This window comes from Myiozetetes cayanensis, unplaced genomic scaffold (assembly GCF_022539395.1).
Source record: "Myiozetetes cayanensis isolate MyiCay16 unplaced genomic scaffold, myiCay2020 scf5-8, whole genome shotgun sequence".
NCBI classification, from domain to species: Eukaryota; Metazoa; Chordata; class Aves; order Passeriformes; family Tyrannidae; genus Myiozetetes; species Myiozetetes cayanensis.
In genome coordinates, this window is record NW_026087742.1 from 28,006,602 (window position 1) to 28,021,991 (window position 15,390).

The window sequence follows — 15,390 nt, forward strand, 5'->3', positions numbered from 1 at the left end:
CTTTCAGTTATAGAGAGGTGCCTTGCAGCAATCTATCCTGCAAGAAAAATTCAGCTGCATTTCAATTTTCAAAAACACTCTTTTTGGTTACTAGCAAGCAGAGCTGTAAATCTGTTTTCAAAGGAGAAACACATAAATATGTGAAATCCAGCACATTGTGTAATTTAGGTATATTCAGTTAATTTTTCAGGAATATTGAAATGACTTATTATTAAATAAATGAATATTCTGCAGGCATTGATGTTCAAACTATACACACTGCATAGAAAGATTCAAAAGAAAATTTGATAGGCATGGCAAACAGGAGTATAAACAAGTCTCCAGTATTTGCAGTCCCTTTAATGCTTAAATTATGCCCATGGATAACCAGTGCTGTGATAGATGCAGAATGCTAACTCATTTTATCTCTTTGATGGAAAGTTACTAAAAGTAAACATGTTTTCTACTCCTACCACAGGAGTAACAGATGGTCTTCTGTGGTTTTACAGGAGGTAGGAGGGAGAAAAGGTCCCCAAATTATCTCTCTTTTAAGAATCCATCCACAAAGAAAAGGGAGAAAAAAAAGAGGGAGAAAAAGAGAAGAGAGACAGAAGAGATACAACGAGAGCAAACTCTTAGATTACTTTTTTCTCTACTCACTTTTTGGGGTGTTTTTTGTGTTGTTTTTTTTTGTTGTTGTTGTTGTTCTGTTGGTTGGTTTGGTTTTGGGATGTTTTCTTTTAATCTAGACAGTGTTATAACTACTATAATTATCAGCACTTACATCACTGAGTGCTGAACTGATGAGTGTGATGGGGTTCCTAATCCTTAAAAATACTCATCTGATCAAAATTAATCTGTGTTTCTATGAATTTAGACACACTGAGACTCCATTTCAAAATCTTCACCTTCAAGCTTTGTAAGGGAACCTTACCTTAGCAAGATGCTCTCCCATTCCCATAGGGACCTCACGTTCCTTTTCATTATCAGTTTTATTACCCAACAAAAGGACAGGCACGTTCTCCCCTGTTGCCTCCTGCAGAATAAAGAACAAATATCAGCTGAGTGAGGCCTTGTATTTAAAAAAAAAAAAAACAAACCACAGATCAAGAGGATAAGAGCTAACAAATGTCACACTATGACAAGCCATTTAACACATGAGCCAGGTATGTGGCACTTTACTTGCAAACACGTCAGGAGTTAAAGTTGGATAAAAGACATGAAAAAGACAGAATGCTAAGATTACACTAGCTTGGCATTTTTTTAATAACAGCACAGAAGCTCATTAGACTATATTAAAATGGGAGAGAGAAAACCACCATACTACACAGGCTCAGACATTGTGTGTTTATTGCCATTGCTTTTCTAATTACATGGCCAAGAAAAATAATGACAACACCTGGGTACAATTATGCCAAATGAATTACATGAAACAGTGGAGAAATACACAGAATAGGCCCCCAAAAATACAGAGAATAGACAGAAATCAAAATTCATTCTGAAAAGGGTTATAATTATCACAGTCAGTGCCTTCATAAAGTGGGTTGAATGCTACAGCAGTAAATGGACTTGGCCGTATGTCCAACTTAGCAACAGTTTGCAGCAAACAAAATTAGTCAGTAAAGAAGAGTGAACTGTTACAGCTTGGAAAAAGGTTTTAACCACAATATTCAATCTTTCTGAATCAAAATCTAAAAAGCTCTCCTAGCTTTTACCATGTTGAATTAAAAGTCACTGATTTATTAAGATCATATATTTAATAAGGGCCTGCTTTTGTCAAATGCATGCTAACATTACTTAAGTAAGACTACTCATGTGGCATAACTATGCCTGTTTGGAAACATTTGAATGACTGAGTCCTAATTTGAACTCACAAAGCCACTTCTTGGTCTTTATGGAAAACAGAGTATTATATTAGAGCGCATGGCCAATAAAATTAGGCTAAATGATCTTTACATATCAATTTGTCCCTTACTTTTTCAGTGAACAAACAGGAAGTCACACTTTGTTCACGCTATGACTCAGCCCTTTATGGCAGCAGCCTGAGTTTTGGTTTTTTGTTCTGACCACCAGCAAATTCAGCTGCTTACACACTTAGCACATTTTAATTTTTAGTTTACTGAAGTTACTCAGTGGATGGTCTAGGATTTTATTTTCATGTGGTTGAAAGAATGATTTCCAGGAAACTGAACTGTCTATCATGAGATAGTTTTATAGCACTAATGTAGTACCTTGTAGCACTTCAAACCGTATTTTTAAGTTTACGGCTTATGTTCACAATATGGTCAATTTCCCATGAGCTACATGGTTTGACTTGGTTGTCAAACTGCTAGTGATGATCAGTGATCATCAGATCACCATCACTGATCAAAGCGCCTCTCACACTAGCAGTGATCCCATGGGAGTCATGAGATAAATTACCTTTATGAGAAATCAGAGGGCTCCACGCTGAGATTTCCCCACGCCCATATCTGAAGTCCTTAAAAGCCTGGAACTATGGGGTTTTTTTCACAGAGATTAAAAACACCTTTAATGGTAACTGTGCAGACCAAACTCACTAGAAGAAATGTACTTGTGGCAACACAAGAAACATGCTGCTTTCTGTGATTTGCCCTGCTAACAGCCCTTGTTCAGAAGAAGGCAGAGAATAATGACACTAGAGTTTAGATTTAAAGTTATGTCACGTTACCTCAATGCTTATCAGCCACTGCCTCACAGCTGTGAATGTGTCTTTTGCTGTTATATCGTACATCACAATGACACCATCAGCTTTTCTGAAAAACTGCTTGGTAATACTTCGGTACCTACAAGTAAGAATGTGTTTATAGCTCTCTTCAACAGAAGCAGTAGTCTGATACAGAAAAATTTATAGTAATTCCTCCCCCTCCCCTCCATCTCCCAAAGGAATATGCTGCCATAGAGTTTCTTCTGATCATCACCTTAGTAAGGGTTAAAGCCCTGTTAATGTGGTTCACCTATGCATTCTAAAATTCCATAAACTAGACAAGAGAGAAGCTGTAATACTGATTTTCACTGCAGACAAAAAAAAAAATTAAAAGAAACTGTTTGGAGAAGTTCTTCCTGCCTTCTTTAATTGATTCTGGGTTAAGCTGGATAACCAGCTGCATATCTCACCTTCTCCCACACTCTTTATTTTAAGATCGGAGGAGAAATTTCCCCTTCACTAAATGCTCTTTAGTAACAGAAAACTACAGAACAGGTGAGGAGATGGGGAAAAAAAATACATTGAAAACTTAAAGAAATTTAGAGTTCTTCGGCTACAACGGGATTGTTTTGATAAAAAACCCTCTTTGTTACCTGCTAAGAAATTTTCTGCCATATAAATAATATCTAGGTTCATTTTAAAATCAGTCTTTCCTCCTAAAGAAACTGTGCGGTGTTAAACTTTTAAGAGTTCAAACAAGAATCTCTTTTACAGATTGGCAGTTTCTCAATGGACTTTGCAGCAAATCAGCACACTATTGACGCAAGGGAAGGATTTAAACTGGTTCTATTAGGAATTTGTTCCTCTCCTGAGAAGCAGGATTAGGTCCGTGCTTACTAATCTTCAAACAGATGATTCAAGGACGCAAAACCTCCAAATGTATACCGGTTTTGATTGGGATAGAGTTAATTCCATCATGCAGTCTGTATTTCAAACAAGGAGTTTTGTCACTTTCACCCCTCCAATTCTCTCCTCCATCCCACTGAATGGGGGAGTGAAGGAATAGCTACACAGCTTAGCTGACTACTAGTGTTCTCACCGTTCCTGGCCAGCAGTGTCCCAGAGCTGCAGCACTACTTGGGTATTATCTACTGTGACAGTTTTCACACTGTAATCCACACCTACAACAGAAATGCAAGGTAAGTTCTCTCTTTATATGCTGTTTGAAAACTGGATCCAGCAAATAGCAAAAACTCCAGAAAGGTTACAAGATAGATATTACATTAAGAATTATGTCTATAGTCTCCAACTATCAGAGGACAACGAGAGCTTTTATTTGCCCAAAGTTCTTCGGTAATAAAATAATGAACGTCAATAGCATAGTTCAATTTTGTAAAAGCTGTAAGGTAAGTCAATTTCCAAATCAGGGAACATGAGTCAAGGGTCCATTTGACAGTCCACAGCAGTCCAAGCCATTTAGCCTGGAATTCATGCTGTATAACTTCAGTTGTATGAAATTTGTTAGTTTAGTCAGAGCTAACCACATAAGCACCTTCTACAATTAGTGGAAAAACACAAGGCACAGCACAGGGGACAATGGAACCTAAGAGAAATGCTGAAGATAAATGGATGGAATACTTGGAGAACCTCCTACCTACCCTGGTCAGAATACAGAAGATGAGCTCAGTACAGTTACATTAGCCCCCTAATTAAGGGGATAAACGGAAGTGAGATAAAAATTAATTTCTCTAAACTTTTAAATGAATCCTCTCCCAGTTTCCCTAACCTCTGAAGATGTAAGTAAGTATCTTCTGGATATTTATAACAATAATTAGAGTCTTAAATGTCAATCAATCACTGCCTCCTCCTAATGACAATCTGCATTTTCTTGTATCACAGTGTAGTGTATCACAAAACCACAAAATCATTGAATAATTCAGGTTGGAAGGGATCTCAGTTGGGCATCAACCATTTCTTTGGGCCATTTTCCACATCAGTGCGATTTTTGCCACTGACAGTAATGAAAAAGCATCTACGTCTGCATTCGTTCAACAGACAATTACAAAATCTGCATGGAAGACATATCCATTGCTTATGTCTCAAGGGAAGAAATCTGAACTGTTCTATAGAAATTCAATGAGAACACTCTTCTCCAGATTGTTCACTTGACTTTTCAACTGTCTGTATCTTGCCAGCCATAGTCCACACCTATGAAACTCATTGATGTGAACCTTAAAAATCAAAGCTATGACAAATACTTTCTTGCCACTTTCTTTGCAAGAACCCTGGATGTCCAGCCAAAAGATGAAAAAGGTCAGACTCACTCCTTTTCTTTTGGAAAACTTGCACACGCTGTGTAAACCCTCAGATTACAGACAGGTGTATTGGCCACATACAGAACATCATGAATAGGACACAGCATACAGGTCTATAGGATGTATGAATAGACAATTGCATATGGGTGTCTAAGCTCCCATTCCAGTTAACAAAGATGTAGTCAATGAAAACCTAGAAGTCTAGGAAATTACTAAGCTCACCTTGAAGTAGGCATCAAAGGTCAGGTTAATTGGTGCCTAGGCTCTTCTTTCTGACTGGATTAATTTGGAGAGGATGGGAGGGAAGAAAACAACTCCTTCCTCACAGGCACCTAGGACTTTGCATGTCCTACTTATACAACATCTGAGATGCTCTTTGGTAATCAACATATTCCATATGGCAGAACACCCAGGAGACCTGCTCTCTTCCAAAGCAGCAGGAGGACAGGATATCCATTTCAGAATAGTCAGATCTAAAAGGAAATTCCAGCTTCACTGCAATCAGTAGGATTTTTCTGATTTATTTCAGTGCTGCCAGGATTTCACATCTCCATCAATTATCTGCTTCCCAGTTTAGGAGAACTCACTTTGCATGTCCTACTTATACAACAGCTGTATGCTTCTGTTTTATAACACAGGGCCTACCTCAGTAGAGGCCGCTAAGTACTATTGGAACAAAAACAATAATAGGAATCATGTTTCTTAAACTTACCTACAGTAGCAGCTGTGCCTGGGAAAAAACGATCTTCACAAAATCTTCTTAAGAATGAAGTCTTTCCCACACTCGAATTGCCCACAAAAATAATCTTGAATAAGTGCTCTGGGACAGAGTTTATTCTCTCCTCCTTCAAGTAAGAGCAAAAATTAGTCTCAAACTGTTCTATAAATCTTGTTGCCTCTCCAGTTTGAGGCTGAGATGAGAAAAAGAATAGTTTAAATCCTCTCATGTTCTTCATTACTCATGAAGCAATATTCTGTTTCTTAAAATAACTCAGCATTTCAGATGTTTGCTATGCATCATTCCAGATTATTTGAAGTGCAGTGATTTGCACTGAGCTCTGGAAGTATACCGAATATGAACCTTTGCATGACACTGTGTTGAAAAATGAATGAAACTGCCTAAATAAAACAGTTTATGTTCATGGCCACAAATCAAAATTTATAAAGCTTCACACAGCTCTGCTCACCCTATACCAATGACACAGAGGAAGCAGCACATCTTCATCTACATAACAGAAGCAAAGTCATAATTTCTTGGCTTATGCCACCAGACTCTTCTCTCTGCTACTACCATGGAGCCAAGAGCTTCCATACAATTACAGCATTTCTACATCCGTTCAACATTACAGGCAGAAGCAGGGGGGAAAGAGAGAGATAGAGGGAATTAGACCAGTTAATCAGGCTGTAAACATTCAGCTATGTTTCTGTCATTTCATTTTTTAAGCAGAAGGAACAACGATTTGTTCTGCTTATCCAAGTCCTGTTTACTGCAGGCTAAGCGAAGTGGATGCTGGAGAGAATATTTATATCCTCTGTCAAGTAGGTCATTATTGCTTTGTATGTAGATCAGGAGTTGCTTAGGGAAGAACACTGTAGCACCAGCTGGTTTGCAGGGGGTGCCCTAGCTGGTCTCTTCTATTTTACATAAAGGTGAAGAAAAAGGGAGATTGAGCATTTGTTTTCAATGCTGCAGAAGGGGAGCAAGATTGTGATGGTCCTGGCATTAAGTATGTTGAGCTGGGGGCTGTGAGGAGCGAAAGGAGGGAGGGAAAGGCCCTCTGCCAGTCATTTGAGGTGCAGAACTCTCAAGACTGCTGCCTTCCTGCAGACATAAGAACTGAATTCACTGCCCAACAGTACTTTGAATAAGACATTGAAGTCTGGACTTGGAAGTGTATTCTACAAATATACTGAAGTCTTACAGAAAGCAGAAACAGAGTGCTGCACTTGATGGTGAAAAAACCCCAAGCAACAAAACCTCAAGCTGCTGTTTTCCTAAGTATGAAAAAAAATTAAAATCATTCACTGCTGTAAATTTTGGGGACAAAAGGACATATCTCTTTCATGAGCTGGGATAATAGCACATTACAATTATACAGAGGTTTCTTATTCTCCTTTTCTATTAAAACCCCAAACCCCAGTGCAACTATAGGCTACTAGTAGTACACGTACATTTATATAAAGCACATTTTCCATTCTGCTGAAAAACATTCCCAGCTTATTAGACTGTGTGCTCTGGGAAATTAAAAAAAGTTAACATACAATCATCAGCTTGGCAGCATTTTCACAGGGCTTCTGAGAACAATAACTAAATATATGGACTACATGACCTGTAATACCTTGTCCCTAGTGGTCATACACACCTCAGTAGCACTAAGACTCAAAGACTCCAAAGGCCTTCAGCTCAACTCCCAGCATAAGAAGTCATTTTTCACTGAGATGTATCAACTCCACTGATGAAAATAACTTTAATAATCAAATTTGTTTATAAACCTGCATCTGAACACTATACCAAGGAATAAGCTGCTTCACAGTCTGCTTCAACAAAGTGCTGATGGGAAAATGGAATAGCAGTAGAATGTGAATTTAGTTTACAATGCAGTCTGAAAAAGTGTTCCCTAGATGGGTCTTTTGAGCGGTCTTTATCTAAACAGCAGCCAGGTCAAGTAACACACCTAGCTTTTGTGCAGTCTAACACAAATGTGGAAGATGACAGGCATAAACTCAGTGGTTCATATTCCATATTGAAATAACAGAAGGCAGAGGAAATGAATCTCAGGTAGAGGTTTTGGACAGAAAATTTTGCTTTAATTTCCATTACGTTTCCTTCAGGTGTTTTCCCAAACACATTTCTGCTAATGCTAACTGCAGCTTCATCTGTGTAGCCACTCAGAAAAATGTTCTACCTGATTGTCAACTCCCAGATAAAACGGCAGCTGTTGGCCAGTACCTGGCTGGTGCAGACATTGGTTCTACTCACCTGTAAGATGCAGTGGGGCATAAAGGATTAGCAGCTGAACTACTGTGAATATGTGGTGAATAGGAAGGCTTAATGCCAGCAGCTAGGAGCCCGAGTCCTGTATACTAAGCAATGAGATCACGGAATGAAGTAGTACAAAGCCATTGTACACAATTGCAAGGAATCATTCTGCCCCCTTTGCACAAGTATTTCTAGATCCTACACTCTTTTATACTGCACAGCTTTTGGGCAGCAAAATGTAAGGGGAGAGAAAGACTGGGTACAGAAGACAGCCTAGTTGACATGTGGCCCTGAGACTCACACCTCATAACTCACGATGCACCAAGTAGGGAGTTACCTTTTCCTGAAGTTTTCTTCAGCTCCAGTTGAGCATTACATGCAGAGCTGACCTCAAAACACTTACTAATTGAATACCGCTTTTTCTAGCTCAGGCATGCTGTCAGAAGTGGGAATAAGTGTGCAAGGACTGTATGGAACAAGATCGCTTTTGATGTCTAAATCTCATGTTCAAGAAGTGTGAACCCAGGAACCATCATTTAGGAAACACAGAATTTGTATATACAAATACAAAGTTGTATGAGAAATTCATCTGACTGCAGCTGCAGCATGTATGGAAGGAGACAATGCACTACTCACACCAAATGGCAGGAGTCAGACACTTACACAGCACAGAGACTGCTCTGAGCAATGAAATGCCATCAACTGAATAGTCCTTGGCAGGCCAAGAGAACCATGCACATGCACCATGCCTTCAGTGCCACATGGACAGAGCTTACCAGAAAGGAGTATGCTGCTGTGTTGATGGGGGTTTTTAAACTAAATTTTAAAAACAAACAAAAAAAAAAAACAAACAAGCAAAAAACCGAACACAAAATAAAGGCTGGGCTAAATCACTGGCATTTCACAGAGAGAAAACAAACAAATAATTCCCAGTTCGAAATAACCTTTGGAAACTAACTTCATGTTTACCCTCACCACGTTTCTTTAAAAACTGAAACAAAATGTTTTCAACAACCAGGCATGAGAAATTTTATGGTTTCTTCTCTCCACTCCCTGACTGCTTGCTGTCAACTGTTTACGGGGAAAAGAATATAAGAAACAAGATCTAGTTCCTACCTAGCTGAGAGGATGTGCTGTCAAGGGGCATGACTGCTGAAACAGAGTAGGCAGGATTTGTCCTAGCTGTACAGGATGAGGTACCTGACTTTTGCTGTCCTAAAGTCCAATGATGCCATACTTTGAAAATCCAATACGAAATAAGTCATACAGCAAGCAAAAAGCATGCACTGAATTAAATAATTTCAAAAGATGAAGCTCTGTTCTGTACCCTAGACTTTTTATTAAAAGGTACCACTTAGAAGTTATTATGTAACCATGGCATAATTCTACCATAACTTTTAAGATATGTTTGCTTCTTCTAAAAGAACTATATAATTATGACCAAGCAAACCTATTTTTCCTATACTTTAATCTTTTTAATATGTGCTTCAAGAATCTAAAAATGAGTAATACCTAACAATGATACTAAAATTAGAAAACAAGCACAGCTAGCTCTGAAGCAATAGCAGTGCAAGCAGAACTTTAAACTCATAAGAAATGTTCCTTTCAGCATATTGTTTTAAGGATTATTACCGCATTGTGAATTCATTGCTAACATGCATATACAAGCTAAAGCTGAAAAAAATATCAGATTTCTACTCGCTAATTAAAAATCTTTTCAAAAAATAATTAAAAAGTAATGATATTTCTCTCATTATTTCTCAGATAATGTAAAAGCTACCAAAACTGACTCAAAAGTATCAGAATATGAGAAATACCACTTTGCAGCAAAAAAAACACCTACCCACCCAACCAAACAATTTCTGCAAAAAAAGTCTTGCTTCTTTTTTAAGACCATTGCTACCTTTCAGTGGATCTTCCTGTGTCATCTATTACAAGGCTTAACTTCACTTTTCCTAAACAGTCCTTCAGACATAAGTCTATGCACACAGGCTGCAGTATATTTCCATCTCCCACTGGCTTATTTTGTCATGCTTCAACTTAAAAACAGAAAACTAAATGATTTTAGACTCTAAGAATAAAACATTACCCTTCAACACCATTTCATGCTTTCCAAGGTCCTGTAGAATAGAAAAGAACAGGACAGTTCCAGTTGGATAGGACCTACAGCAATCATCTAGTCCAGTTTCCTAAACACTTCAGGGCTGACTCAAAGTTAAAGCCTGTTATTAAGGGCCTTATCCAAATTCTTCTTATCCACTGACAGGCTTGGAGCATGGACCACCTCCCTAGGAAGCCTGTTCCAATGTCTGATCACACTCTCAGTAAAGATATGTTTCCCAACATTAAGTCTGAGCCTTCCCTGAGGCAGCTTTGAACCATTCCCACGTGTTCTACCATTGGTCCCAGAAAGAAGGGATCAGCATCTCCCTCTCCACTTCCCCTTCTCAGGGACCTGTAGAGAGCAAAGGGGTTGCCCTTCAGCTTCTGTTTCTCCAAACTAGACAAGCCCAGAGTCCTCAGTCTCTCCTCACAGTACATGCTAGCCCTATCACCAGCTTTGTTGTCCTCCTCTGAATGCATTCAAGAACCTTCACATCCTCCTTAAATCATAGAACTTCACACTATATTCAAGGTGAGGTTCCCTTTGTCCTCTTACATTTGACAGTGTTTCCTTCCCTACAGGTTGCTCTCTAGAAGATGAAGGTGAGTGTTCCACTGACTGCTCTGTGCTTTTCTTATGCATTTCCACCTCAGAAGTACTGTCATCTTCCTCAGTCCACCTGTTCAGCTGCTTATCAACCAGCCTGTCAAGAAGCTGGGGTAGGTGATCTTCTTCAATTGATATTATTCTTTGGAGACGTGATGTTTTAGACATTCCTCCAGTGACTCCAGCATCTGGCTCTTCAGAGAGAATTCCATTCAGTCCAGTAGAATTCCTTCTCTTTGAGTTACTGAAAATATCATCTTCTTCAAATGAATGGCTGGACAGAGAAAAAAAGAAAGTAAACCACAAAAACATATTGGAGTTGGGTTCCTACTGTTTTATTGTAGTGTAACTGAATTTAATCTCCCATGGTTTTTTACTACTCACATCAGGAATAGTAGATTCCATCCAATGTCTACTGAAGCAGAATTAGACATGAGATTAACCTCAATTCTAACCTCATGGAGTAGCTGAAGTTTCTCTACTGTGATTTTCTTATTTGCCATTCCCCATCTCCATTCTGGAGGAATAAAACAGCCCCCCAATCCAGATTCTTTCTATGTGTAACCTAATTTTCTCTTTAGCAGGTAGGAGGGACATGCGTTTGTTTAATAGGGGTTAAAAAAGGCTAAGTGGAGATTCAACAGAAGGAGGAGTGTAGATAAAATGTATAAGAGTCTTCTCAAGTGTGTGCAATGACCACAGATGCAAGTGGCAATAAAAGAAATGCCAACCAGATACAGGGAACAAAATTTCTTCAAGAGACTGCTGCAGCAAGGGAACAGGTGCTCAAAGTGGCTGTGGGACCTCCATCCAGGTGTTCACAAACTCAAATGAACAAGGCCTGGAGCAATCTTAGCTAGCTAAGGAGTTGGACCTGCTTAAGGTATTGCACTGGAGACATCAGAGGTCCTTCCCACCTAAATTTTAGCATGATTTTTTGTGCCATAGCTGCTTCTCCAATGATGCTCCACTCCTCAGTACTGAGCATACTAAACTGTACCTCAGAAACCTTTCCTTCCTTAGAGTTCATGACCCTGTGCCTGCAGGGTCATTGTCTTAGCTACTATTTCACAGTGAAATACTAAGACTTTCCAGCTCCTCCGGCCTCAAAGGAAGTGCTAGTGTTTCACTGAGATGGCCACCTCGTTCCTGCTGATTTCAAGTTTACAACCACACAGTTGAGAATTAAATTCTCTTTTTAAAAGTTGCACATCTCATACTTTACAACAGGACTGCCATTCTCTGCAATGACAGGAGATGGACTCTTTCAGGAAGTTACCAAGGAAACCATACCCATTAACATGGGATAACTGGACAGCTTTTGTGCCTCCCAGCATATAGTCATCCACAATGGGGAAATTCCTTGCCTTTGCAGTTTTATGTTAAAACTTGTCACTTTATTTTCAAATTTCTTAATGAGCACAGTAATCTTACAGACACTTTAGAAATGCATGCTTTGAGAAGTCCAAAGGTATCAGAAAGACAACATTCCTCATCTTCTTTCTATAAGCCTCATCATACTCAAATAGGAAGCACATCAAAAAGAAGTTCTTACCTGTTAGGTAGCATCTTCCCCTCTATGTATTTCCCAATGACAGACCCTGATCTTTGCTTCCAGCTGGCTTTTGGAACACTTGTTTTGCGTTTCTGCAGAAATACATAATACTTCTTACTAATTTACTCTTTTTCATTATGGTTAACTGCCCTCATTCCTAATGCTTAAATAATGCAATGCATATGAAAGAAAAAAATGTAGAAAAAAATCCTACAGGTATAAATGCTTCAGAATCCTGATTGATAGACAATCACAACACGGAAACTCCAGATCCTGCAAGAATTCATCTGCTTTGTAAACTGAGTGGACTACAACAAAACAGCATAATTCATGAAAAAAAAGTCAATAGATACATTTTTTTACACCAGCAGCTTCCCGTAGGACTAAGTAAACAAACAACTGTAAACTAAGTGACCTTAGTCTCCTTACACCAGCATTCTTCTGGAACTTCTTAGGGGCCCATTCTCTGCTGCTGTTTAAAAAGTTAATACGATCTGCTCTTACTCGGTACCAATAGGTATTCTGGTCCTGATTCAGGTACTCAGTTATAGTACTGTTGTATAAACATTTCAGGATATTAGCTACCCTTGACTAAACAGATTAACACAATTTAATTATTAAATGTTTAGATTATTTCATCCTCCCATGACTGCATTCTTAGTTTCTTCTAAACACATTCATCCTTCTCCAGCTAGCTCCAACTTTACAATTTTGAACATGTAGCTCTTAAAATTGTTCAGCAAATTTAAAAATCTTTTTTGAAGTGAGAATAAGAGATAATACAAATTAAAAATGGGGCACGATTTAAGTAGCACAAAAATTCTATCTCTGGTACAGCTTCCTGATCCCCTTCTTTTGAGGCTGTTCTGATATGTGTTTGCTCAACACTGGGTTTGAAAATAATAGTTGGTTACCTGTAAAAATATGTCACGTTCATCATTGAGATGTTTGTTCATCTCTCTGTAAAGAGAACAAAAGAATCACTGAAGCCAAGTTTTAGAACTGCTGACTTTTCTGCTCCACACTAACAGACAGATTGGACAGTTGGCAGTGTAAAACTTTGATCATTCTTTATTTATATTCTCCCCACAGCCAGTTCCTTGTCTGGGCTATTGATTCTCCAGTAGGGCTGATTAAAGCCAGATGGTGTCTGGACCTCATTCTGTACTTTATCTAAACAAATGCCTTAACACATAGAAATCAGTTCTAGTCAATGTGCCTTCACTTACTATAAATTAGAATGGTTAATGATTTTCACAGTAAAGACGATGTCTTAATCTGGAGAGGGTGTAATGAACACCATCGCTTGTTCATCTGGTGACAGCTGTGAAGGCCAGTTAAGTCCCTCTGAGGGCTACAGTTGTGGCTGCCATGGAAAAGTCTCCCTAGGAAAACATCCATCTTCCATCCTTTATGCAGAAACAACGAAAATGCCAAGAAATTGAGACTCCAGGCAATCAGCAAGCTCTGATCAGATCTGACAATACACCTACTTAGTATATCATCCTTTGTCTTCATCTGTTCTGGCCTGGCCACAAAAAGAGAATGAGCAGCCACTATAGCCTGAGTGAGCAGCAACAACTTCTTTTGTCAGGTATTTCTACCTATGTCCCCACTACCTGCAGTGGGCAAGATCACACCACATAGAGTGACCTATGGAAAACACACTGCAAAATAAGAGCCTTCCCTCAAAAACGTGAAATTTTTAGGTAACTTCGAAATGAGGCCTCCGGAAGGAAGTGCAGTCAGTGAAGGCAGGTGCAATGCATAGCCCATACAAACTGACTACTGAGCAAACAAAACCTAACGTGGCTGCACATTAATGAGAAGGCTACAGTTGTCCGAACAAAGTTCCAACCTTTGAAGTCTATCAATAAAGGGAAATGTTACCTAACTTTATTTTGTTAGCATTTTTCAAAAAAGCATTCTGGGGAAAGAACATTTACTCTGGCTCAACTCCTACTGCTTCAGAAACAACAGAGCCTTTTAGCATGCTTCATCTCCTGCAGCCAGCCTTCTGCCACAGAATCAGCTTAGAACAGTTCACTATTGTTCCATTTCACATTTGACTTTTGAAAAGGAGATTGTCCTACAATACTGAATTGCCAAAAGAAAGCATACCTTTCAGGTGTGCTGCCTTCTACCGTATGCCAGAAAAGGGCATAAAAAAGTACTTTGTAACCATTTTTGCTGTCTTTTGTGACTTTATCCTGCGGCAAGTTGACCTTGACTGGCTGCCAGATGTGCAGTCAGGCCACTCTCTCACTCTCTTTCCTCAATATGACAAGGGAAGAAAATAAGATGGAGAAGCTTGTGGATCAAGATAAGGACAAGATTACTTAGCAAATACCACTACAGACAAAACAGACTCAACTATAGGATGATGAGAAACAAAGCCAAAACTAAAATCACCTTCTTCTCAACCCTGTTTCTTCTCAGGTTCAACTTCACTCCTACACTCTCAGGTCTTCTACCTCCTTACCAATCCTGCCTGGCACAGGGGCATGGGGAACAGTGGGGTTTACAGTCAGTCCATAACAGCTTCCCTCTGTGGCTCCTTCCTCCTCACACTGTTCTCTCGTTCCAGTGTGGGTTCCCTCACACGGGTTACAGTCCTTCACAAACTGCTCCATCACAGATCCTTTCTACTGTCTGCTCCAGTGCCTGGAGCACCTTCTACTACAACATCTTCTTCATTGACCTGGGTGTCTGAAGGGCTTCTCACACATTTTTTCTCATGCCCCTCTCGGAAGTGCTTTGCTTCCCTTTCTTACAGAGGTTTTCCCAGAAGCACCATCATGGCTGTAAGTGTTCTGCTGTTTCCTGTGTTGTGTGTCAGCATGGGGCAGCCCCAGCCTTTTCTCTCTGGTACAGAGACTGTCAGCACCTGGATACCTACACTCAGTACATATTCCAACACAATTGCATCCTTTAATGTACCTCTTTAGAATGATGTAAGAAATTTTTGAATGTAAGGTCTGCATTACCTTAAAAGATCCAGCTGCTTCAGAAGTCCTGACTTCTCTCGCTGTAAGGTTTCTGTCACTCGGTACACCTCCCTGTAAAAAAAAAAAAAAAAAAAAAAACCAATAAACTGTTCTAACCATGGTAAGAAGACTGCTCAAATGCTCCTCCCAGGAGTATCTACATTTGAGATTTCACCTTCTCCAAACCTGTAGGTTATAT

At 39.3% G+C, this 15,390-nt stretch overlaps 1 protein-coding gene across 1 annotated transcript in view; it reads right to left on the minus strand.

Moving 5' to 3' along the window:
• Positions 1-15,390, minus strand: part of CRACR2A (calcium release activated channel regulator 2A) — a 72,240-nt gene that overhangs the window by 21,744 nt on the left and 35,106 nt on the right. The window contains exons 9-16 of the mRNA XM_050333543.1: positions 15,192-15,263; positions 13,119-13,164; positions 12,205-12,296; positions 10,599-10,923; positions 5,672-5,804; positions 3,744-3,825; positions 2,669-2,783; positions 914-1,015 (exon numbers count right to left, since the gene is read on the minus strand). Coding sequence (XP_050189500.1) covers positions 914-1,015; positions 2,669-2,783; positions 3,744-3,825; positions 5,672-5,804; positions 10,599-10,923; positions 12,205-12,296; positions 13,119-13,164; positions 15,192-15,263 — 967 coding nt within the window. The remainder of the gene's footprint in view (positions 1-913; positions 1,016-2,668; positions 2,784-3,743; positions 3,826-5,671; positions 5,805-10,598; positions 10,924-12,204; positions 12,297-13,118; positions 13,165-15,191; positions 15,264-15,390) is intronic.